This window comes from Ahaetulla prasina, chromosome 1 (assembly GCF_028640845.1).
Source record: "Ahaetulla prasina isolate Xishuangbanna chromosome 1, ASM2864084v1, whole genome shotgun sequence".
Classification (NCBI taxonomy): Eukaryota; Metazoa; Chordata; class Lepidosauria; order Squamata; family Colubridae; genus Ahaetulla; species Ahaetulla prasina.
In genome coordinates this window covers 271,634,739-271,658,647 of record NC_080539.1, presented here as the reverse complement: position 1 = coordinate 271,658,647, position 23,909 = coordinate 271,634,739, and the positions used below count along the sequence as shown (strand labels likewise).

Here is a 23,909-nt window from a genome sequence, read left to right as displayed (position 1 = left end):
AAGATAGTTTCTGTGAAAGATTTTAGTTTAGAATGCTCAGTTTTAACTAACTGGTGATGAAGGAAAGATTTGTACTCTTTTCAGTTAACCAGCCATTAACACTTTGAGAATAGTTGAAACCATTTAGGGGTTAATCTGTGTCTCTAAAACACCTGAATCAGAGTGCAAATGAGAGTGGAAATATCTTTGATAATAGAATTTTAATTTCTAGCAACACTGTTATTTTCACAAAGTCTGATTATTCTAGTTAGTTGCTTTGCATTTTTGTATTGTTACTCCTGTCCCATAATTCTCTTAGCTGGGGCTAAAGGTCAGTCTGCCAAATATTTCTGGATAAAAAAGGGACAAGTCCAGGGCATTTGTATATGAGGCTAGGAGCAGTGGTGAGATTATTATTTTTTTACTACTGGTTCTGTGGACGTGGCATGGTGGGTGTGGCATGGTTTTGTGGGTGTGGCTTTGTGGGCGTGGCAGTCGAAGGATACTGTGAAATCTCCATTCCCACCCCACCCCAATCAGATCAGCTGGGACTCGGCAGAGAATAGATGGGGTGGGACCAGTCAGAGGTGGTATTTACCAGTTCTCTGAACTACTCAAAATTTCTGCTACCTGGCCAGAACTTGCTGAATACCACCTCTGGGCTAGGAGTAAAAAAGCTTATTTATATCATTTAAAAAAAAAAAAATAACCAGGTAGCAAAAATGGCATTAGATTTAAAGGAATATAAATCAGAATGCATTAACTTAGACACCCCAAGCATTAGATTGGAAACAGAGGGAACTGCCTATAGTGAGCATTTTAAAAATGGAGAAATTCTAATTATTTTTCTTTTTTAATTCATTCAATTCTATTGTCCCTTCTATTGCCTTGTATTTTTTTTTCTTAATGCATAAAACATCATCTACATGTAATTGTGCATATTTATCATCTCCCTAATATACATTTGGTGATTTCTTGGAACTATCTTCTAAGTATCTTTCTTCTGTACTTTGTCCTTTTATTTATTTCTTTACATATTCTCTGTCCACAGCAAATTTATTCTTTTGGAAGGAAATTAGGACAGGGCAGCTTTGGTGTAGTGATTGAAGTAACACACAAAGAAACAGGAGTAAAGTGGGCAATGAAGAAAGTGAACCGTGAAAAGGTTGGTATTTGTAACAAAGAGTTTTTCATCTTCTTGGCAATGATTACCTTATTTTAATATTTAATTTGAATAACCATGCTATAATTATGAGCTTCTAAGTTTCTACTGTATATTCTACAATATTGGGAAATATTGATTATTGTGCATTTATTATTTCTTCATTTTATGGGAGATATAATAATGTTAATTTATTTTAACTATATTTGTGGGACTGCAGATATATCAAATGAAATAAAAAGTTTTACAATGCAGCCTAGTATATTGTACAAATCAAGGTAGTTCATTTCAATAAATGTTATGATAAAAGACTGTTTTTAAAAACTTTAATAAGTGATATTGGCAATATCAAATATGTAATGATCAAATTATGAAATATGTATGTTTTATTCATATTAAATTAAACCCTTTCAAAAAAAGTTTGTGCAGGGCATATGAGATTAAATCCTTAAACTTTGAACCAGCAAGTATCACTGAGAAGTGACACCATCTTTAAAAAATGACATGATATGTTATAAAAATGGAGTTGAGGGTTTTCAAAGGAAGAACAAAAATGTGAGCAATTAGCTTTAGTGATTTAAAGAATTGTAATGAAAAGTGACAGTTACAAAGTTAACATATCATAGATCCTAACAGTACTACCAAATGTATATAGATCTGACTTAGAAAAGACTGAAGCAAATATGTTCTTTGCTGTTCTGGCAAAAATGAACATGGGAAGAGTAAATGGATCTGAATAAAATTTAATTAACTTTAGGGACCTCATTTTGTAAATATAGGTGGGTGTTTTGGACTGGATGATTTAGAGCAGCTTTCAGCATACATATAATTCTAAAAACCAATTACAGACCCTTGGAGAGGCTTCTATAAATATATAGCGCTTTTATAAATGTTGGAAAAAACAATAGCTATTTTTGACTGAAGAATTGACTTTGATTTAAAGAATTGAGTTCTTTAATTAGAATATTGAAAATACCAATAAGAGCCATTCAGAGAAAAAATGGCCCTCTCACCTTTTCTACTTGGTATTATTAATAGTGAGTAGGTAGGAAGATTTCATTAATATATAGAGGTAAAATACTTCCTGAATTATGTGAGTTCTGATTTAACTCTAGTTTTGTATGTAAAGGAATGCAATGTACTTAGGATGAGAAAGCTTTCTGGCATCTTTCATGTGGCAGCAACATTGCCTGCTGAAGGTGCCTGGCAATTCAATCCAGAAGTATCAGGGACTAGCCATGAGGTGGGCAACCCCCTATGTGATGAGAAGCAATTGCATCTAAGGATATTGATGTCACCAAACCCTTTCTGTACCCAATACCTGTTAAGGAAATGTTGGATTGTTTAGATTCCCATATATGTAAACATTGATGTTCGTAAGTCTTCAATAATGTGAAAGTTATGTTACCTCAAGGAGTGGCTGTAAACCACTCCTTGAGATCTGATTAGAATCTGTTTCTAATCAGATAGTTTCTTAGAAAAACCATGCCTAGGGTGGTCAACACTTGATCAAGTGGTATGGGGAACAAGACCAGGCAAAAGAGATTATAGTAGCAGCTCCAGCTAAGATGAGAAGGTGATAACTGCCATATTTACACAAAGAAAAAGCAACCTTAAATTTAATTTCACTTAAATGAAAGAGTAGAAACAACCTATCCACCTTATTATTTTAGATTTGCCAACTTGTTTGTTCTTGGAAGCTGGAGGGTTATGTGAGGTAATTTTTCTGTGATTTAATATTGGTAAGCTGCCCAGAGTCACTTTCGTAAGATGGGTAGCTATGTAAATCATATACATAAACAAACAAACTCCAAGCATGTGTTTTTATACAGGTAGCTAACAGAGCCACAATATAAAAAAAGTGTAGGGACAGGACAAAATACCTTGTATTTCTAAGGAATACATATGCATATTATCAGCAAAGTCTGCTATAAATATTTTTGTGTTTGTCTGTTTCCTACAAACAGATGGTGTAAGGAATTATGGTGGTGATAAAAAAAATCAATGGTTCTCATGCCAGAGCAAACTGTTATGTCAACAAAGACCAAATAGTCCAAGGCACTATCAAAAGAATGGTACCAATGTCTGTTGACTCAGTACGGAGATGGACAATGCTATAATTTATATCTTGAAACCTGGTCCTATATATAGGTTTTGCCTTTTGGGTATTGCAGTAGGCAAATTTTATCTTGCTTAGTTTTGTCCAGAAGCCTTCTGCCAAGGTAGACAATTTCTAAATCAAGTTTCAAGCATTTGGTGTGCACAATTTCCTGCTCTCCCTTGTATGAAGTGTGAAAATGGCCTGGTAGCTTTACAAATCAGACTGAGAAAATACTGCAGATCAGGGAACTTTACAAAATATTGTTTCTTTGTTTGTTTGACTGATTAATTATGTGCCATCAAGTTACTGTTGACTGTGGCCATTCATATTTCCTTCATCACCTAATCCAGTCCTTCAGGTCTTCCAGCCGTGTACTCTAACCAGTATAGCTGAGTCTATCCACTTTGCTGCTCATCAGCATTTGAGTTATTATTATTATTATTTTGTATTTTGTTGCTCCAAACAAACATTCAGTTGCACAGTTCGCTTTGTTGCTTCTTGTTGAGGTTCTTGCAGTGTCTGATAACCTCTATAGCCTCAATCTCAAATTCTTTCTGTAGACATGTATTTTGGATATGTTTACCGCCTTGAGTTATTTGTAAAAATAGTAAAGATGGGTTACAAATAAATAAATTAAAATACATTAAAAGAACAAAAAATAATCTTTAGTACTGTTTGTAAAAAAATACTTTTCTCACATTAAGGCTGGGAGTTCTGCTGTAAAGCTTCTTGAACGAGAAGTAAGCATTCTGAAAAGAGTAAACCATGAGCATATAATACATCTTGAAGAAGTATTTGAGACGCCAAAGGTAAGATTTCATAAAACTCCCAAAGTTCAGTTAATATCATGTGGAAAACAAGATATAATGATGGCAGTTAGGTATATTATAATTGATTTGTTCCTAAATTCTCAAAAATAGTGTTAATCCTTCCCTAATCACTTTCTTGTGGTTTGGATCAAAACTTTCTTCTCTATTATTTAATGCTACGTATTTTTTTGTCACTCTATTTCAGATTTGCAGCATTCAGATATCTTTTTTTCTGAGCAAATCTGAGATAAGCTTGCATATTCTGAAATGCATTTGGGATTTTTTGCCAATTCAGACTTGATGAATGTCAGATCATTCTTATATTGGTTGGTAGTTAGTGGTGAGATGACAGTTGCAGCTAAATGACTGAAGCCCCATCCCTTCGGGGGGGAAAAAAAGCTACTATGACTACCACTTGCATTTTGACCCATAGACTGGTGTTTGTTACTTGTTTCCATTGGGATTGCTATATATGCCAACTTTTCCCTGTCAACTATTTATGTTTTCATTTATTAAATTGTTACCTACCACAATCTAATCCAATTTTCAATGGCTTACACATAAAATGAACATAATAATAAATACAGTATAACACCTCCTCCCCAGATATAAAACATACACCATCCATCACAATTCAAATGCCTTCCCAAAGAACTCAGTCTTCAGCTTCTGTTTGGAAAATGATCAGCATTGGGACTAACCTAACCACAAGTGGGAAGCCATTCAAAACACCAGCGCTGCCACCCTAAAATACACCTTCCCCTTTGACTTCCTGAAAAACGGGAGCAATTGGTTGCCTCTCCTGGCACACTTGTGAATTCCGGTGAGAAGATGCATTCCTATAAACAACCTGAAATCAGACCACTAGTGCTTAAAATTGCACTTGAAAGATAATAGGTAACCAATGTAGGGCTGAAATATATATTATCACATAATCCCATGTGGGCCCTAAATTTTTCCATCAAGCTAAAATTTACTGAAGTTTTTAAAGGCAGTTACATGTAGAATGCTTTGCTGTAGTCTGGACAAATGGTGATGCTAGCATGAGCCACTACAGCTCTCACTATAGATGTAGCTACAATAGGTTTACCAGCTGAAGCTAGGCAACCCCCCCCCCTCCCCATGATGTTGTGTGCTGCAGCAGGATTCTAGGATGACATCCAAGCTGTGATCCTACTCCTTCAGGTACAGTACCCCTATGTCAAAAGGGGCCAAAAGAACACTAATATTCTATTGGGTGAAAGCCCTCACTGATACTGAAGTTTCAGTATTAAATCTGGAGCCACTAAGAGTTTTGGAATATGCTGAATAATTATTTGGAAAAAACCCTATCGATTAAAGTTACTCACACATTACTTCTTAAGTTCAATATTCTATGTAAGCTAAGGTGGTGGTACACAGACACAGAGACACAGATTTATTCTTTATTAATGTCAGCGGGTGTATCTTATAATGGAGTTATGCGAAGATGGAGAACTTAAAGAGATTCTTCAAAGAAAAGGTCATTTTTCAGAGAATGAGACTCGGCATATAATCCAAAGTCTTGCATCAGCAATTGCTTATCTTCACAAGAAAGGTAAGAATGTTAATTTTGTACTATATTTAATAATTGCATTTTCCCATTTTCACTGTAGTTTTAGCTGAAAATCACTTTTATACTGTAATATTTTTCATATAATAGATAAGTTAATAAGTTTATTCAAAGGTAGTAAGGAAATAGAATATTTCTAATAATCATTATTTTCTTATCATTTCTGTGGATATAAGTTTTAGTCCAGAAAGTTGTTCAATAAGCAAATGAGGGGTGTGTGTCTTTTTTAAAATAATACCTCCATTTCATCACCTCCTGGATTAGAGGTTTAGAAAAGATCCACAGTATAACAAGAACTGCTATTAGAAAGTCAAAGAAAACATACAAAAATAAACATAGAATCTCTTGCATGTGCTTTTGTCTTTCAGCCAGTTCGTTTTAATGCTGTATAAAACATTTAACAAACTTTGACAAAATATCCTTTCCTTCTATAGTGACATTACAAACTGATGCACAAAAACCAGTGAGGTTAGCAATGAAGGTGCTATTTCTAGAAATATTTGGATCCAGTTCACAGCGTACTTATCAAGTTTGGGCTTTTCATTTTTATCAATGTGAATTTGGGCAAAGGTTATATGGATTCTGCCTCCTTTTAGTCTACTGTTTCCACTCAAAATAAGACAATCGGGCTTTTGAGTGCGTGGCAATAAGGCCAAGCACTTAATTCAGGGTTAAAAAAAAATATAAGACGGTCTTATTTTCGGGAAAACACGGTAAGTAATGATCAATGTGAGCATTTGTGTATAGCTTTCAGTAATTTTTTTAAAAAAATAATTTAATTTCTATACCGCCCTTCTCCCGAAGGACTCAGGACGGTTTACAGCCATATTAAAAAACGCAGAATATACATAATATAAATAACAAATTTAAAAACGAATTTAAAAACGAATATTTAATAGGCCTAATTAACTAAAACTGTCGTAGACCGACGTAAAACCCTTTAAAATTTAAAATTATAATTAAAATGCACTTAGGCTAGTCCCGCACGATTAAATAGTAAAGTCTTCAATTCCCGCTTGAAGGTTCGGAGGTCGGGGAGTTGGCGTAACCCTGGAGGTAACTCGTTCCAAAGGGCCTGATTTGTTCACCTCGGTTTTGAATGGACAGTTGATGAGACAATGATAATTCTTACTTGATCCATATAAGGAATGGTTTATTTTTTAGTATTTTTAGAATAATAGGGCTTATACCTTCCTTGGGTACTATCATAAAGCTTTCCTCCAACTTCTTGGATTAAAATTATATAGAACTGGAATCTTTTACTTATGGATGCTGGTGAATCCATACAGGAACTCTTTTTCTTACTATGTGATGCAGTACAGAGGATTTGAGCCTCATCTTCAACATTTGGCCATTCATTCATTCTTCCTTTAACCATTAAAATGTGTATGTGTGTGTGTTATAGAGAAGTTGAAAAGAGCGTAGAGTGTTCACACTGTTTTGGACAGGGTCATGGGGCCCCATTTTATTCCACCAGGATGCTCAGAGAAATAGACACACAGGAATATGTGACAAAATACTGTTGTGAGATTTGATATAACTAAAAAAAATCCTAAGCAAATGATAGAAAACAGAAAATGGGTAGTTTGTGATTCAATTATAAATAGAAGTAAAACAGTAGTAGTGGCGAGAAGGAACTGAATAAGAAATAAGTGCTCACCTGAACCTTTTTTTAATGTTTTATGTTTCTGAACATATAAGGCAAACTGAGTATTTTCATTTGAAAATACTAATTTTATACATTAGTGCTTTTAAAATATTCCTGTGACACATTATATTCTTTAATGTAATAAAATCTATGCAGGCTTCTCTTTCATTTTATTTGAAGAATAGATCTAAGTTTGACCGAAGTTTGGAACATACAGAAACTGTTCTTTTTTTTATGAAAGAAAGAATGCAGTGTCTGCTTGCGTGCATTAATGTAAAATGAAATGCACATAAATTACTCAAGTCAAAGGGGGTTTAAAATATTTCTGTCAGAATATTTTTCAATGCATTTGATAAATAACACTTTTACTTTTTGTTCTCCATCTTGACAGATATAGTTCATAGAGATTTGAAATTGGAAAACATTTTAGTTAAAAGCAGTGACATTGATGAACAAAATGAAATGAAATTAAACATAAAGGTAAGAAATTGTAATACTTCACTTTATACACTACTTTTTGTTTTGTTTTTTTCAGGTACAGGTATCAAAAGTCACTTTTCCTAGTAAATGCCTATTAGTAGCTTTTAAACTGAAGTGTAATGGTATAATCAAGCCAGAAAATAAGGTTCTGACATTGCAGCAATTGACAAGAATGTGGGAGTCAAGTGCCACTGGTGAAAAACTTCTTATTGAACAAAGAACAGTATAGTTACATGTAAAGAAATGCTTTTAAAAGTATACTTTATTCTTTTTGTTCACTTTTTGGATAGAGTTTTAAACTGTTAGCAAATGTAAGCCTAGAGATCCATGATTAGCATGAATTATGCATATTGGCAAGTTAATTTAAACATTTTAATAATTTTGAAAACTATAGTTTTTACATCCCAATCACTTTCTACCTTATGGACTTCAGATGAATATTTACTGCCAAAATGCATTAACTGATTCAAGAACTTACACTTATTTATTTATAAAGAAGTAATTGGCCTTTAATAAATATAATTACAAAATGCTCACTATTTTTATAACTGCTTTAAACCGACTGGGAGGATTTAATAAAATGTCTATAATGATACCTAATATTAGGGTACATTTTATGGGAAATAAAGCCACATATTATGACCAAGTGTATTTTATCTCCATGAGTGTTCTGCATGAATCACGGTTTCTCTTAGGGCTAATTCATGCTTCTCTTCATGCCTTTTGATTCTGCATATCTTCCTGCTTGCATTTCTGGGGAGAAATGTATGATCATTCTTGGGTTTGAGAAGTGGCATGTTTGTGTGCTAAAGCAGACTCTTGTTTTTCTCCTCTTCCAACACAGTTTTGACAATGTGTTAAGACTACACGGCCTTGCTATGTTCTTTTGGCACCAGTTTTCTTGGACAGTTCTGATGAAAACGTTTTAGAAGAAACAGTGCTACAGACAAAGCATCAATGCCTAATGTAACTCAAGTAGTTGAGATTTTCAAAAATATGCGGGCAATGTTAGTTTGTCCGTGTTGATATTTCTACTATTGCATAGCACTTTGGCATAATCCTATTCTTTTATGCCAACAATAGCTGAATGCAACATGTTGTAGGTACAATTATCCAGCCTCCTTCTCATCAGGATATATGGTTTTTGAGTCCAATGTACCACAATATTTCCCACAGATGGAGGAATAAGCTCTATGTGCAGGGAAGCAGGGACCACAGACTACCTTAGCTAGGCACTGAGAGAAGAAGGGAAAAAAAGGAAAAAAAGGAAAAGGCAGTAAATTGGACAAACCTACTTCCCTCTTCTCCTTTCTACCTTGGCCGATATAATAGCTCTTTCAAAGGAGATGGTACCGAGCGATGGATTGACAGGTTTTTGGGTTTTTTTGCCATATAATATCCCTGGAAAGAAAATGGAAAACTCTTCTCTGTAAAGTTGAGGACATGATTTACAGTAATAAAAACAGCCATTTCCTTGCTAGATTGCTCTAGTTTCCATTACGTAATGATCTCTGATGACTTCATGGATGTCCTTGTTATTTTCTTGACAACAGTACATATTTCTTTATCATTTCCTTTTTCCTTGATACTTTTTGACCTCCCAGTCTCTCCTGTAGATGAGATTTTCTGGTGATCTCTCATCCAAGCACTCACTAGGTTTGCCTTTGCTTAGCTTTTTTGAGATCAGCTAGATGGAATGGACTAATACTTATCTACTGCAGATGCCATGATTGACAGGAACACGACTGACACATGATTGACATTGTTTATCACATTCTGTCTTTTATGTTTGAAATCAAACATACAGAAAATGGACAGTACTTTGGCAGCCCTCTCAAAGTAGTCTGTGAAATATAGGCTGTATGGATCCTTGGGTACTTGGATTCCCTGAAGGAAAATATTCTCCAGCCGCCTTCCTTTTTCCTTCTTGCTTATTTGTTTATAGAAAGACTGTGTACAAATAAATTGTATTAAATTCCCCTAAATTGAAACATCCATTTAGTTTCTAAATGTCTTTATTTCTATATTAGCTTCTACCCAATATTAGTATCTTCTCCTGTATACTGCATACTACATTTGGATTCTTAAACATCATGTAATTATAATTATGTGCCTTTTAAATGTGTTAATATAAGTCCTGTAGCAGCATTTGGTTTTCCTGGCTGTTTCTCTTGAATACCCACCTTGCTTTTATGTATGCACAAATGCTAATGCAATTTCCAAACAAAATGGGAATATTTATGGAAACCTTGATGCAGAGTTTCTGTTTAATGTGAATTGTTATGGGAAATCATTTGAGTTTTAAAAAAATCTCTCACAAAGTAGCTCTGAATTTTGAAATTTTAAGAAGAATAAAAAGTTACATCTACGCATGTAAGAAAAAAACAAATTATGGTTCTTATAGGTAACTGATTTTGGTTTAGCTGTTCAAAAGATGGGAGGAAGTGAAAGCATGTTCCAGTCTACCTGTGGGACTCCTATTTATATGGGTATGTCCAGTACTTTATATAATATTTTCCATTAAATTTGAACTGATTAAAAAAGTATTATAATGAATTAAAGTTTGGAACTATCAATAAATATGTTGGATGCTATTAATTTATATATGTACAATCATTGTTATGCTCATGGCTTATGGATACATTATTATGATATAAGTTTGAAGCTATGCAATTGTTGTTAGTTATAAGGATATTTTACCAATAGAAAGTTTCTTCAAATAGGACTGAGTAAGCTTTTTGGAAGGGAAATAATGATCTTAATAGGGACGGCTGAGAACAGATATTTGCTTCAGTAGTAATATTCATTCCCCCCTCCTATCGGTTCTGCGGGCGTGGCTTTGTGGGCGTGGCTTTGTGGGGGTCATGTGCCTGAGTGGGTGTAGCCAACTTGACATCACTCACAGCAACCCACCAAGCCATGCCCACAAAACTGAAAGAAAAGTTCTGTCTGCCAAGTCAACTAGCATTCAACCTGGCTGCTTCTCGCCTCCTTCTCATGTTTGCTCTGTATGTATGAGCCCGAGAAGGAGGGGAGAAGAAGCCATGTTGAATGCTGCGGCAGAGAGAAGCCAAACTTTTCTCACATCAGAGCTGCTCAGAAGGTTGCCGCCAGCCTCAGTCTATCCCTTTATGGTCCACCCTTTCCTCCCGGGATCATACCTTAAAGACTACAGCCAGTGGCTGCCTTCTGAGCAGCTCTGCTGCAATGCCATCCCTCCGGCTGCTGCCGTTCTCCTGGCTGGGTCCGGCCACGGATGGCACTGTCAGGCAATGGGGTGTGCATGTACAGCTGGAACAAGGCAGTGGCTGTGCATGTGCACACCACTGCCTGCCGGTAATGCCGACCATTGCCCGCTCACAGCCAGACCCAGCCAGGAGAATGGCAGCAGTCGGAGAGACGGCGTGGCAGTGGAGGTGCTCAGAAGGCAGCTGAAAACAACTGCCGGTGGCTGGAGGCTTCTCGGTGCAAAAGGCGAACGAGCCTCGCCATGTCCCCCCCACCAAAGCGTGAAGGTAGGTGAGCGAGGCAGGTGGCAGCTCCTGAGCAAGGCCAGAGCCAGGGAATGGCGCATTCCCCGACCTGGCTGAGGTGGGTGGCAAGCAGGTGGTGACTCTGGGGTGTTGGGGAATGGCACATCCCTGGGTCCCAGCCCCTGACCCAAGGTAAAGGGCGAGTGGGGGCATGTATTGCTTACTTTGGTGAGCTGAGCAGAGCTGGCGTGGTGATTAGCTGGAGCATGTGGCGAAGACAACTTATATAGGGTGGGTGGTGGGTGGGTCGAGCGGCGAGCAGCCAGAAGTGATGAGTGGCGAGTGGCCGGGAGGGGCGAGCGGCCGGAAGGGTTGAGCAGCGAACAGGTGGGTGTGGGCGGGGCCAGTGAGAGTTGGTATTTACTGGTTCGGTGAACAAGTTCAAATCTCCGCTACTGGTTTGCCTGAATACCACCCCTGGTTTACTTCCAATATTAACATTCAGAAGCATGCTTGTTACAGAGGACTTTCCTATTCTTTTTCCCCCTTCTTCTGCATCCTTGGGAGACTTAAATTAGAAGAACTGAGAAATGGCATGGGAAAGAATGAAGTGGCTATCTGTTGGTACAGGCTGCTTGTATGAATAGTGTCTCAATTAATATAAGCAGACTTTGAATAATAGTAGGCAAGACTACATTATCAAAACATGGATCTATCGGTGCTTTTTTTTGTTGGAGTTGAAATAGAGGAGAGCAGGACTTTGCAATGAGAGAAGCAAAATGCATTACTGCATCGGTGGATTTTTACTTGCACAGACATTTGTATTTCATTTTCATAAATCTGCTTGCAATATTTGATTCAGTTCAATGGGATTGTTAATTGCTAACATTGTTCCATATTGGTGTGAGTGAGCATAGTCTTCAAGTTCTTAGAATATTGCTCACAAATACAATACGAGGGTTGAAGTTCAATTTAAAGGATGACCTGACTAATTCTATTCAATTTTATTAGGATATTTGTAAAGACTAGCACCTCTTCTATTGAAGCTCAGCCCTGTTATTTCATACAGTGGTGGCCATGCAGCTCCCTGTTTCACCTGACTTAAAAAAAAACAAAACTAATAGGAAATCTTTAGAAGAACCTTTAGTTCCTACAATATTTCCACTTGTATTACAGAAAGCAGATTTGCTGGCCATTTTCATTTTGGAAAATTCCTTCTAAGACTAATCATGTCCACCATGGCTTCCTTTTTGTGTGTGTGCCCCAGAGGTGGGTTTCAGCAAGTTCTGACCAATTCTGGAGAACCGGCAGTGGAAATTTTGAGTAGTTCGGAGAACTGGTAGTAAAAATTCTGACTGGCCCCGGCCCCAGTCAGAATTCTCTGCCTCCTAAGTCCTAGCTGATCGGGAGGGAATAGAGATTTTACAGTATCCTTCCCCTGCAGTGGGGTGGGAATGGAGATTATCCTTCCCATGCGATGGCCACCAAGGCATGCCACGGCCACCAAGCCACACCCACAGAATCGGTAGTAAAAAATTTTGAAACCCACCACTGGTGTGCCCATCATATAGTCTCAACATCCCAGATGAGGTCTCAACACAAATAGGTTACTAACTCCTGCTCTGACACTTTTACTTCTCACTGCATAGGATCTGCCTTTATATACTAGGGAAGAAGCCTTTCTGACTTTAATACAAATATATGAATCCATGCATTTGTTTTTCAAATGGAAATGTGTTTGTAAAGGATTTGAAGTCAAGATTTTAGGAATAGTGTTCATAATTTATAAATTGGAAGAACACAAGCACCAAAATTAGGAATTATGATAAATGTGACTAACTAAACAATCAAAATGAGGTTATATAAGCATGAATTGTTTAAGGGCCTACATTATTAATATCAACATCTGCTATTTTTTGAGGGGTGAGCAAAGTATATCTCATCCATACTGCTTTCTTTTAAGTAATTAAAAATATCTGTATTTTTTCTTTGTTGGCAGCTCCAGAAGTGATAAGTGCACATGACTATAGCCAACAGTGTGATGTGTGGAGCATAGGTGTCATTATGTATATGCTGTAAGTAGTTTATATATAATAAAAATATCATTCCTAAAGAAGGCAGTATTTGCCAGTTATTGCTTGACTAGTGTTTTTCATTGGTTAAATTGTCTCTACTGAATCCTTTCTAGCAGAAATGATTAACCTCAACTCTTAATATACTCCAGTAAGTATTATTTGGTTATAGATGAGAATATGTACTCTGTTTCTCTCTCTCTATGTCTCTATGAGCATACTTTTTTTTATTTCTGTGCTGTGCTGGTTACATTTAACAAAATTGATTTAATTGCCAGAAATGTTACCTTTGAAAGCCTTTGTTTTAAGTGGATATTCACTATAATACACACATTTTTATTCAAGGTTAGAGACAGATATAGGTCATGCTTCATGTAAACCCATGGAAATTAATTGTGATTAATTTAAATTCCATTGTTTATAATAGATCTTCCTTTAGTATGACCAAATCTGACCCATGTTACTATCTCTAATACTTACAGGCTGTTGTACTTTGCAGATCTTGGGTTTCTGTTTTATTCAGTTATTTATAAATAAGACTAATATTTTAATTGAATAAAGAAAATCAGATATATTTATGTGATATACTTGAACAGTAAAAAATTCAGTCCTTACATTTTATAATTGAATTTGAATTATACAAATACGTCTAAATTGTAACAAGGAACTCTATTTGATGGAGAAAAATGATGGGACATAACTGTTATTTTCCTTTGCTGAATTTCATTAAGCTGACCTTCTTGGAAACATCAATATTGGCAACTGAGAAGAGATCAGTCAAGTAGAACGAATAAACTTCTTCCCAATAAAGTTAATACTTTCCAAATAATTATTCTTCCAATTTATCCAATATAGTTCTTATGCATAACATACAGATGTTACTGAAGTTTTGCTGCTTTTTTTAAAAAAAAAATTGTAGATCTCTGTTCTGAAACTTTTTAATACTGAGACAGTACAATTTTATGATCACAGTTTATTGTATTAATGTTACCATGCCATTTTTGCACAATATAGCATAGCTGAATGTATTATACATTGGTTTGGGGTAATTTGAATGGACAGTAAGAATTCCATGCTGCTTCTGCAATCTGTACAATTCACAGACCTTGTAAAACAAAGAGCACCAAATTGTCCCAATTTTAGTCACAGTTCAGGCTACATAACATTATACTTTAATTAGCACATAAATATTTTAAGTTGGCCTTATAGAATCACAATAATATTACAACAATGTTACTTTATATTGCCCCTAAATGACACTTAAAAATCAAACTTGGTAAAAATTAATAGAATATACATTCCTTTTATTCTATTTAGAAGATATAATGAGAGATGCATGAAATATTATTTAATTTTTGTACAGTTTTCATAGCAGCTCACTATCATTGCTAGATGGTTTTTTAGGTATCCTTGTTAAGTGAATGTTTAATGTTGCCATTACTAACTGATTTGCTTAGTAGTTTTTAATGGATCTGTATTAAGGTATTAGCTGCTGAACCAATTGTATTAATAGAGATGGTATACCTTCTCTTAACAAGCATATCTGTTACACTAAATTTGACCTTGTTATCCATAGAAAAACTAATCTTTCAAATACAACATTCATTTTACAATGAAATATTGAGTTTCATGGATACTTTTGTGTAGTAGCATAGGGTCTCTATGGTGTATTTTACTGTAATGTAGCTGCAATTTATGGACATCTCTATTTTAACACTGACTAGTAAAACAAGAGACAATTATCTTTTTATTGAGTTCCTAGTGAGTTGAATTTGGCATGCCCTCATGGATCACAAGTTTTACAGAGATAAATTAGCAATATCGCTGGTCAGTATTTTTTTCACAGTATTCTGAAAAACAACTATACTTGCAAATAGGAACATATTGAGGAATACTGAAATACATCTATTTCATATTAGTTTTTGGTAATGTTTCTCAAAATGTTTTAATTTCTAATCTCAGTTACCTGTGTTGGTACTCCAACAGTATCATCATGAAGTTAAATTGGATTGACTTCATAATGTAATAATAATTTTTCCATATACTGCAATCCCCACTTGACTGGGATCCTTATGTGGCTGATTGAGAAATATTGCTTTCTCTCTGAGTCTCATTTAATTTTAATGATAATAATGCCAATAAAAATAGGTTAGATAACCAGTAGTATGACATCACACTTTACAAAAGCATGATCTCCAACTGGTGGATCATTCATGTAACTGATCCAGAGAGGCAAAAGGAGCCATAACCTACATTAATACAAATATAAGAAGAAACCAGTAGTTCTGAACAGATTAAATAAATATCCTAAAAATTTTTTTGTGGAAATATTTTAAATTCCCATTTCCTGATGTTCTAAATTTGAATGAGCAGTTTAAATCCCTGTATCCACATATAAAGTGGAAAAAATTTGGTAAGTATCCATTTTGTCAGCCCTCAAGACTGTTTCCCTTTCTGCATTTACAAGATTGTGTTTATATTTTTCATAATGGCTGGTTCATACTTTTTCAAGGCTACTTCTGTGCTCTGTTCATATTTCTTCAAGGCTACATTCATTGTATAGGTTATGAACCCTATTTAAGCTGGAGTTGAATCACTGCAAAAAAGGATATGTGGCCAAGCCATAATACAATATAATAGTTTCCTCTGTGTTTGACAGTCAAGAATTTGGAGTAGGTACTTGTTGCTTCTCTGACCATCTTATCCGTCATTCTTCCTTTTATATTTACTGTTGAGCTGAATAAAAAGTGCTGCCTTAAACTGAAAAAATACAATATACACATGAAGATTTGGTAGTGAACTAGAGATATATTTCAATAACTGAATTTTTTTCTCTCTTACCTTTCCAGATTATCTGGCGAATCGCCTTTTATGGCAAGTTCAGAAGAAAAACTTTTTGAAGTTATAAAAAAAGGAGAACTTCATTTTAAACAGTCAGTGTGGCAATCAGTCAATATAGCTGGTAGGTAGATAAGTGTATGACTAAAAACCCATTGATAAATAAAATAAAATAAAAGCATCGTCAAATGACCTTTTGACCTTTTAAAAGCACTAACATGATCCTCATTGAAGTATAAATTTCACAAAACAATTACTGAATAGTATTCTGCTAAGTTAACAAACAAGAATACAATGGGGAGATGTATCTTTTACCATGAAATTAGGTTCATGGATGTCTTTTTTTTATAGCTAAAAATATACTGCGGCTGCTTCTGAAAGTAGATCCTGCCCACAGAATCACTGCAAATGAACTGCTTGACTGCCAGTGGATCACAGTAAGCTTTATTTCATTTTCCTTTTAAACATGTCTAGTTCTTTTGTTTGCAAAATTAATTGCAAACAGTTGCAATTAAGGTCAGATGAACATTTACTTCCCTACATGCTATGTAGTTATAAATTTAGCCCATTCTAATTAGGAAAGTTTAAAGGGGAATCCAGATGTTCTTAATGGTCCAGATAATTTCATACTGTACAGATATTTAATAGTGAAAAATCATTCTACTGTAAAAATTAGTCCCCTGATTCTAAGAGGCAGGAAGCGCTTCTAGAAACCAAGCCCTGTGACATTATCAGAAAAATGTATTTACCTACTTCAAAAAGTTATGGTAACACATCTTCATTTTATATAGCTAGATGTATCATAATGTAACCTAATGTAATACAACAGAAATGATCAGTTAAGGGCTCATTGTACAGGAGTCTTCCTCAAAACAATTGTCTAAAAATGTCTGCCTCCACATATAATCAAATAAAATCTCATTTTTCTATCAATTATCTGCAAATTATATATGCATTTTTTCAATGTATTAAGTTTAGAAACTGTAGAGAGTTCCTAATAGTTATAGAAATATTTATTTCCATAATATTCCTGGAAATGAGTATAATTTCTTGTATATCTTTATTCTCCCCGAATATATACAATTCTATTTTTTTCCAGTCTTTTAGAACTTCTACAATGATGGAGAAAAGTCTGACACTGAAACTGAGATCCAAGCTCTAAATTGCTCTGCCGGTTGACTTGGGCTGCTCAAGCAGAAAGGGGGGGGGCAGATTGTGGAGGAACTATAGAAAGTTGTGGAGCCACAAGAACAACAGCCCTCCCATTATTCATACTTGCCAATAACATTAGGGAAAAGTGTGACAATCCTGGAATTGATCGATTTTTCTACTCCATTGCAAGCAATGGGAGGAAAATTAAAAAACTTGCAAGGAGAGGAAAATGCCAACTGTCCTGCTGACTTAAGCCCAGTGGAGTTCTGAATAAGCAATTCTACTTTTGGCTCTTGTATTCATTGGTGTTGCTTTCCTTTGGAAAGAGATATACTGAAAAATGAATCACAGTAATAGAATCATATGAAGAACAATTTCTATAAAAAAAATCGAATACAGCATAACTAGGTTTAATTTTAATACTTCCCCTAAGTTAAAATATATTTATTGTATATTTACGCTATACAATTACTAAGATTTGTGAGCCTTTCATAAGCAAAAGTTAAAACTATAAAATACATGAAAATAGCAGAGCAATATAAAATGTAGAAGAAATGTGAACAGTACAGAATGGAATAGAATGGGTTGAATGGTGCAGTTCTTGGTGCTCTCTGAGCTTGGTTGTTTGCTTGCAGATCTTTCTTGACCAAATGGGTAACATCATCAGTGCCCTGTTTATGTTAGTCACTGATGATGTTACCTAGTTGGGTAAGGAAACATCTGCAAACAAACAATCAAGCTCAGAGTGTACTTAGAACTCCACAGAATAGATTTAATGAAAGCCAAGAGCCCAGCGTAGCAGCAGAGCAAATTCTTTTAATACATGAAGAGCAAAATACTTGGAATTACCAAAAGATGTGGATCTGATGCTGAAATAATTGTGTTGTGGATGCCGGTCTTATGGAAATTTTATATTTTAGATTTCTATCAGTTAATATCTATCAGATTTATGGTGGGTGAGGATAATCAGGAGGGTTGAAAATTTATTGGAGTAATGTGAACAAGCAGAGGAAATGAGAAGAAGCCTTTCTTCTTAAATTACAGTAACAAATAATGTAACAAAATTTAAAATTTCCATAGCTAACTTTACATTCTTGGCAGGAGCATCCACAGAAAGATCTCAAAATAAAAACTGACAGCCTAAGTACATATTGATCCTAAGCCATTTAAGGTTTTAAAGATTCATATCATCACTTTGAATGGGGTGTGAAAATGGAGAAGAAATCAGTGCAAATTATGAATATTGTTATAGATGTTTCAGTTTATTTATCTTGCAGCATAGAAAGACTAAAATATCAAATGAGAGTTTGCTATCCTAACATTATCAGAAGAAAAATTGTTGAAATATTAGTTTTGGACAAAATGTTTACAAAATTGTAATAGTAGCTACTGTAGGAAGAGACATTCCAGAATTTTCTATTTCTCTGTCTCAATGATTAATGAACAAAAGCCTTTGAAGAAAATGAGGTAAATAATTGGCATGTGCTTGTGAACTTCATTAGGCATAATCTTATTCTATAAATTCTAAAAGTATAATTTACTATGTTTTGTATCAAGTACTGATAGTTGGTTTGTGTTTGATGTTGGTTTTCTTGACACCAAACATGGCTGAGTGCTATATTTTTATTTTCAATAATATGGCTTCTCCTTTCACCATTATTAAGCACTGAGTATTCTTTCTCTAGTTTTATCTGTTCCGGTCATTATAAATTGTTTTAATCCATTATAAGCTCATCAATTTTGCAATGTCTTGTTTATGGGCATATATTTCACTTTTTTCAGTAGCCAGTAAGTGCTATTAGAGCCTCTTTTTCTATTACTGTAGGTCTTTGTTATTATTTTCTTAATTTGTGAAGAGTTCCTTCAGCAAATCTTTATGGTATGGTATGGGAATATTGCCATTCAGAGGCAAGTGTTTGAAGATCATAAAGTGGAAAATGTCTTTCTGATGTAAGCTGAGTGCCACATGATGGTGGGGCGTATTGTTCCAGTCTATGATTTGAATCTTACTGACATGCCCTTCCTTAAAATTTGGATGAAAAGAATTTGAAGGAAAGACAAAAGAAAATGAACAATCTAAAAGGCAGCCAATTAGTAATCCTCCACTTTCCCCACAATTAGCACCAGATGCTAGCAAAATTAAAAGCAACAGGTGTTCAAATGAAGCAATATAGCAATTAACTTAAGTGGTTCCACTTTCTTAAAAACTGTCAGAATACAACCATCCTATTTCATGTACTATTTCAGTATTTGTAGCTCTTTAAAAAATAGGCTTGTTTCCCCTGGCTACAACTCAGTCTCTCATTTGGTAGGTGTGATTTGGTGCACTTAATTACCTGAATGTGCTTGCAAATAAGGTAGTTATTTTGTTGTCTGTAACATCAGTTTTGTCTACTGTTAATTACAGATGAAAATTGTCATCTGCCGAATTGGGAGTTCATATCTGAAAATCATTCTATAAATTCAGAAGTACTAGGCATACATTATTTAAATACATATAGCATTTTCTTTGTGTGTGTATTATTCCAATCCTCATGTCTGGTGGTTAAGGTACCAGGCTAGAAGCCAAGTGTCTGTGAATTTTAGTCCTGCCAGTTTGGACACTTTGAGATGGCTGAGACATTTTCGCAGCCCAACTCACCTCATGGCTGTGGTTGTGGGGAAAATAGGAGGAAGGAGTACCGTGTGTATTCACAATCTTGAGGTGATTATTAAAATACTAAAGGCAGTATTAAAATGAAGTAGTAAAATTAAATCAGAATAAAAAACTTTATATATATGCATGTGAACACACATCTAGTAGTACTACTAGGTAGGCATATTGTGTCTCGATACCACCACAGAATGATTGTTTTGTCTCCATATTTCTGTTACAACATTAATTCAAACTGAGGACAGGAATCTGTACCTTCATTCTAAATGGCTGTCAAACTCTTTCAGCTGTTCACAGCTCCAATTCCCTACAATGTAATAGAAAAAGGATTGTACTTTTCATAAGGACAAAAGCACTTCTTTGCTGCTTACAAATGTTTGCACTTGTGATAGCACAATATATGGGGGGTGGTTGTGGGTCATTGTCTCAGATACTTCTTTCTCTGTTTAAATATTTTGATACTTTGCAACGAGAAACCTGAAGCTGAGTGTAGGTAGGCTAGAATGGTACAGTTATTCTAGAAATACTATTGCTATTGAACTATACATGTGAAGCTTTGCTAATAATCCCAGTACTTTTCTGACTGAATTCATGAAACTTTATGTTGCCAGAAAGGAGGAAAAACATTTGCAGATTCTGTGTATTTCACTTGCAATATCAAGATTGAGTTCTGCTATTCTTATTTCTAACTTCGGTCATTTCCAGTAATTTATGATAATTTTCTTCAGATACTCTTAACAAATATGCAATATCTAATTATAGGACAGAACCTGACCCTTGGATGAGAGATCAGCATGCGACCAAAAGTTGCTTCCCAATTACATTCTTAAAATGAATGAAGAGAAACATTCTTAAATGGAAAATAACTATGAATTTATATGTAAATGTTGTAACTAAATGTCAGTCAAATGGATTTGTTATCCTGGCCTAACTACTACTTTTTTCCTAAGATGTACAGTTCTGAAGTAAAACATGAACACTCTAAATTGAAGGATCATAGTAAAGAGATTGATGCATCATACACTTCATGTCTTCCTGGTAGCTTAACCCCAAATTGGAAGATTGCATTGTCCCAATACACTTCTGATTAGTTACTCTGTGATATTCTAGGTGGGTGTTGGTGCAGGATTTTTTTTTTCTGACAGGCTCAAGGAGACCTTTTTCTCCAAAGAGGTCAGCTTCATAATCTGTCATTCCTGTGCTATTTATAAGCAATTAAGGGGTCATTTCTGGCATGTTCTGGTCATAATCAAAAAGAGTTATATCAAAAAGTACTCTGTTAAGTTGATAATAGTCTTATTAAAAAAGCCAATAGCACTTTACTGTTTTAATTTTCTCTCTGTCTCTCTGTCTCTGTCACTCTCTCCTCCCCCTCCCTCCCCCTCCCTCCCTCTCTTAAAAGAGAAAAAACTTCATTTCTTTGGCTTACTCTCATTCTCAGCATTGGTTTATTAAAGAAATATAATTTCTATTTAGAGCAGCATAGTACAGTAGTTGCTTGTCTATTTTGTTCATTTCACCTAAAAAAAAACCCTTAAATTGGTTGTTATTGTTCAGGGTGAAACAGACATTGTTCAAAGGCCATTTAATGTCCTTGAGTTAATGAAGAAGTGGAATAGCAGCGGTAGCAGCACTACAGATGTAGCAGTTTTTGAAGATGGACTAAATGGTGCATCACCTGCCTCACAACTGGAAGAAATTCGTGGAGAACAAGATAGCCCCGTTAGCAGCAATGGCAATTCAGACCCCAATATAGAAATAGAACCAGAGAGTGGGAGCAGCAAACCCTCAACACCAACAAAACAAGTAAACTTAAAATATTTGTCAGCTTAAATGAAACAGCTAAGCAATAGCACAGAGCTGGGTTAGTCAGCTCAATAACTCTCTTTATATTCGCATCTGATATTTTCCCTAAAATCAGTTTGTCCTTTACTTTCTTTCCCCAGACTAACAAGAAAAAAAGTCATATTAATGTTTTACCAAATGGGACTTATAGAAAGAAGAGTTCAACTGTCAAATCGACCAGCAGTGTAAGCATATTTACCTAACAATCAATTTAGTTATGTAGCAGCCCAACTGTAAGCACTTGCACTAGGCTAGGGTCATAGATGATGACCCTATGTTACTAGAGTTGATAAGAAAAATACTGCTGTCACAGAAATTGGAATGTTTTAATGAATTCATTTATTTTCCAGGTGAGGTAAGTGTAGATGAAAGTCCAATTTAGTCCCACGGATGTTCAGGACATGTTGATATGCTGAACCAGAAAGATTTTTTACTGATACCATAGCACATTTGAGTAAAAAAGAACTCTAAAGCAGCAGGTGGAAAGTACCTGACCCTTTGTTATGTGTCTTAGGACTTGTAGAAGTGGCTTAGCTATTCTAGCTCTGAAGGATTGAATTGAATTGAATACTTTATTTGGCCGAGTGTGGTTAGACACACAAGGAATTTGTCTCCAGTGGAGCAGCTTTCAGTGTACTCTCAGGGTGTCAAGGGTTATAGCTTTGCTGAGCAGATTTTGCTGCTAATCCACATTTTAGTATATCTGATTTACAGTTGTTTTGAGAGATAGCTACATCTCTGTTCTTTTTTACTGTAACCTCCTTTAAAATCTTACCAATGAAATATTGTTTCAGCAGTAAGAGAGAAACTATGTACTTCAGCTAAATGTTCTCTCCTCATGTTACACTAAACGTAATCTTGTTTTTATTGTCTTTTTAAGATTCAGAGTGGAGTTGGATCATTGTCTCCAAGACTGGTTGGAAAACGCACAGATAATCAAGAGAAGAAAATTGAGATAGAGAAATCTTTAACCCAAGGACTTGCAAGCAAAAATACACAAAAAGCCAGTGCCCATAGTGGCTTACACAAAAACAAGAAGAAATCTTAGAAGAATCCCACTCTTCAAAATGTAAGTCCTACAATGTAACGATTGCCAGTGCCAAAGTGTGGCAGCTCTATAAAAAAAGGACCAATATACCTTGAACTTCTATACTTGTTGTTGTTGTTGTTGTTATTCTGAAGCCTGTAATCATCAAGAAAAGTCTAGTTTCAGAGTAGTGCTGATAAGTGTTCTAAAGCAGTGGGAATTCCCAAACTCTGTAAGGGCATCCACTGATAGTATTACACCCAGAGCAGAAAATTGTGTGAAATTTCTGTCTTTTATTTATCATATCTAACAGGCATCATTCAGGCAAGCAACTAATTTCTTTGAATCCACTTGTATTTGTCTAAGATTGCTTTTTATTGTCATAAAATTTTGTGAAAGGAGAAAAGAAAATAAGAAGCCAAAGTATGTAATGACTAAGTGATGAGGTTATTTTTTAATAACTAACTGCATTTTGCACTTGTCAGAAATTGATAGGATTTGTTTATAAAACTGTAGGTATTATATATAACTGGTGTACCAAGGTCAATTAAATTTGTTTCTAATTCTTTATGCATGATAGTTAGTTGGATAATTTACTTTAAGCAATTGTAGATATTATGAAAATTGCCAAGGTTAATCCTGCTGCTAAAATGCTTGTGTATTTAAATAAAAGAGATCTTAGAAGAGTGTATTTCACATGTTAGTTCATCTTCATTTTTAAAAATAAATATGGATTATTCGCTAAAGAGAAAATTAATTGCGTGTATATGTATATATATAGATAGTTAAAGGTCAAAATAACTTAATACACTTGTTACATAATGCTTCATACATTCTATCCATTTTCCACTATGTATATGTTCTAGTCCAGTATTTCCATTGGAATCAGGTCAGTGGGTAGGTTTCTTGCAAACATGGGTGCATTTATTTGAATTTGTAAAAAATCCAGTATCTATCTTAACCACGAATGTTAGCAGCATTCCTGAGTGGGTGTGCTCCCATGTTTTTGTTTCTGAATCTCGTAACTTGTAAGATGCCTTCCCACCTTCTTTCTTTGAAGTTTGTCAATATTACTGTGT

The 23,909-nt window shown here is 35.1% G+C and overlaps 1 protein-coding gene across 2 annotated transcripts in view; it reads left to right on the top strand.

The window, feature by feature from the left end:
• The window catches only part of STK33 (serine/threonine kinase 33), an 82,753-nt gene extending 59,257 nt beyond the window's left edge, over nt 1-23,496 (top strand). For both annotated transcript variants that reach the window (XM_058159343.1, XM_058159352.1), the window contains exons 6-16: nt 1,031-1,144; nt 3,947-4,051; nt 5,489-5,627; nt 7,682-7,770; nt 10,175-10,259; nt 13,243-13,318; nt 16,165-16,277; nt 16,505-16,590; nt 21,516-21,764; nt 21,905-21,988; nt 22,684-23,496. In XM_058159343.1, the coding sequence (XP_058015326.1) occupies nt 1,031-1,144; nt 3,947-4,051; nt 5,489-5,627; nt 7,682-7,770; nt 10,175-10,259; nt 13,243-13,318; nt 16,165-16,277; nt 16,505-16,590; nt 21,516-21,764; nt 21,905-21,988; nt 22,684-22,851 (1,308 nt within the window). In that variant the 3' untranslated portion in view covers nt 22,852-23,496. The remainder of the gene's footprint in view (nt 1-1,030; nt 1,145-3,946; nt 4,052-5,488; nt 5,628-7,681; nt 7,771-10,174; nt 10,260-13,242; nt 13,319-16,164; nt 16,278-16,504; nt 16,591-21,515; nt 21,765-21,904; nt 21,989-22,683) is intronic.
• Nucleotides 23,497-23,909: the final 413 nt, after the last annotated feature.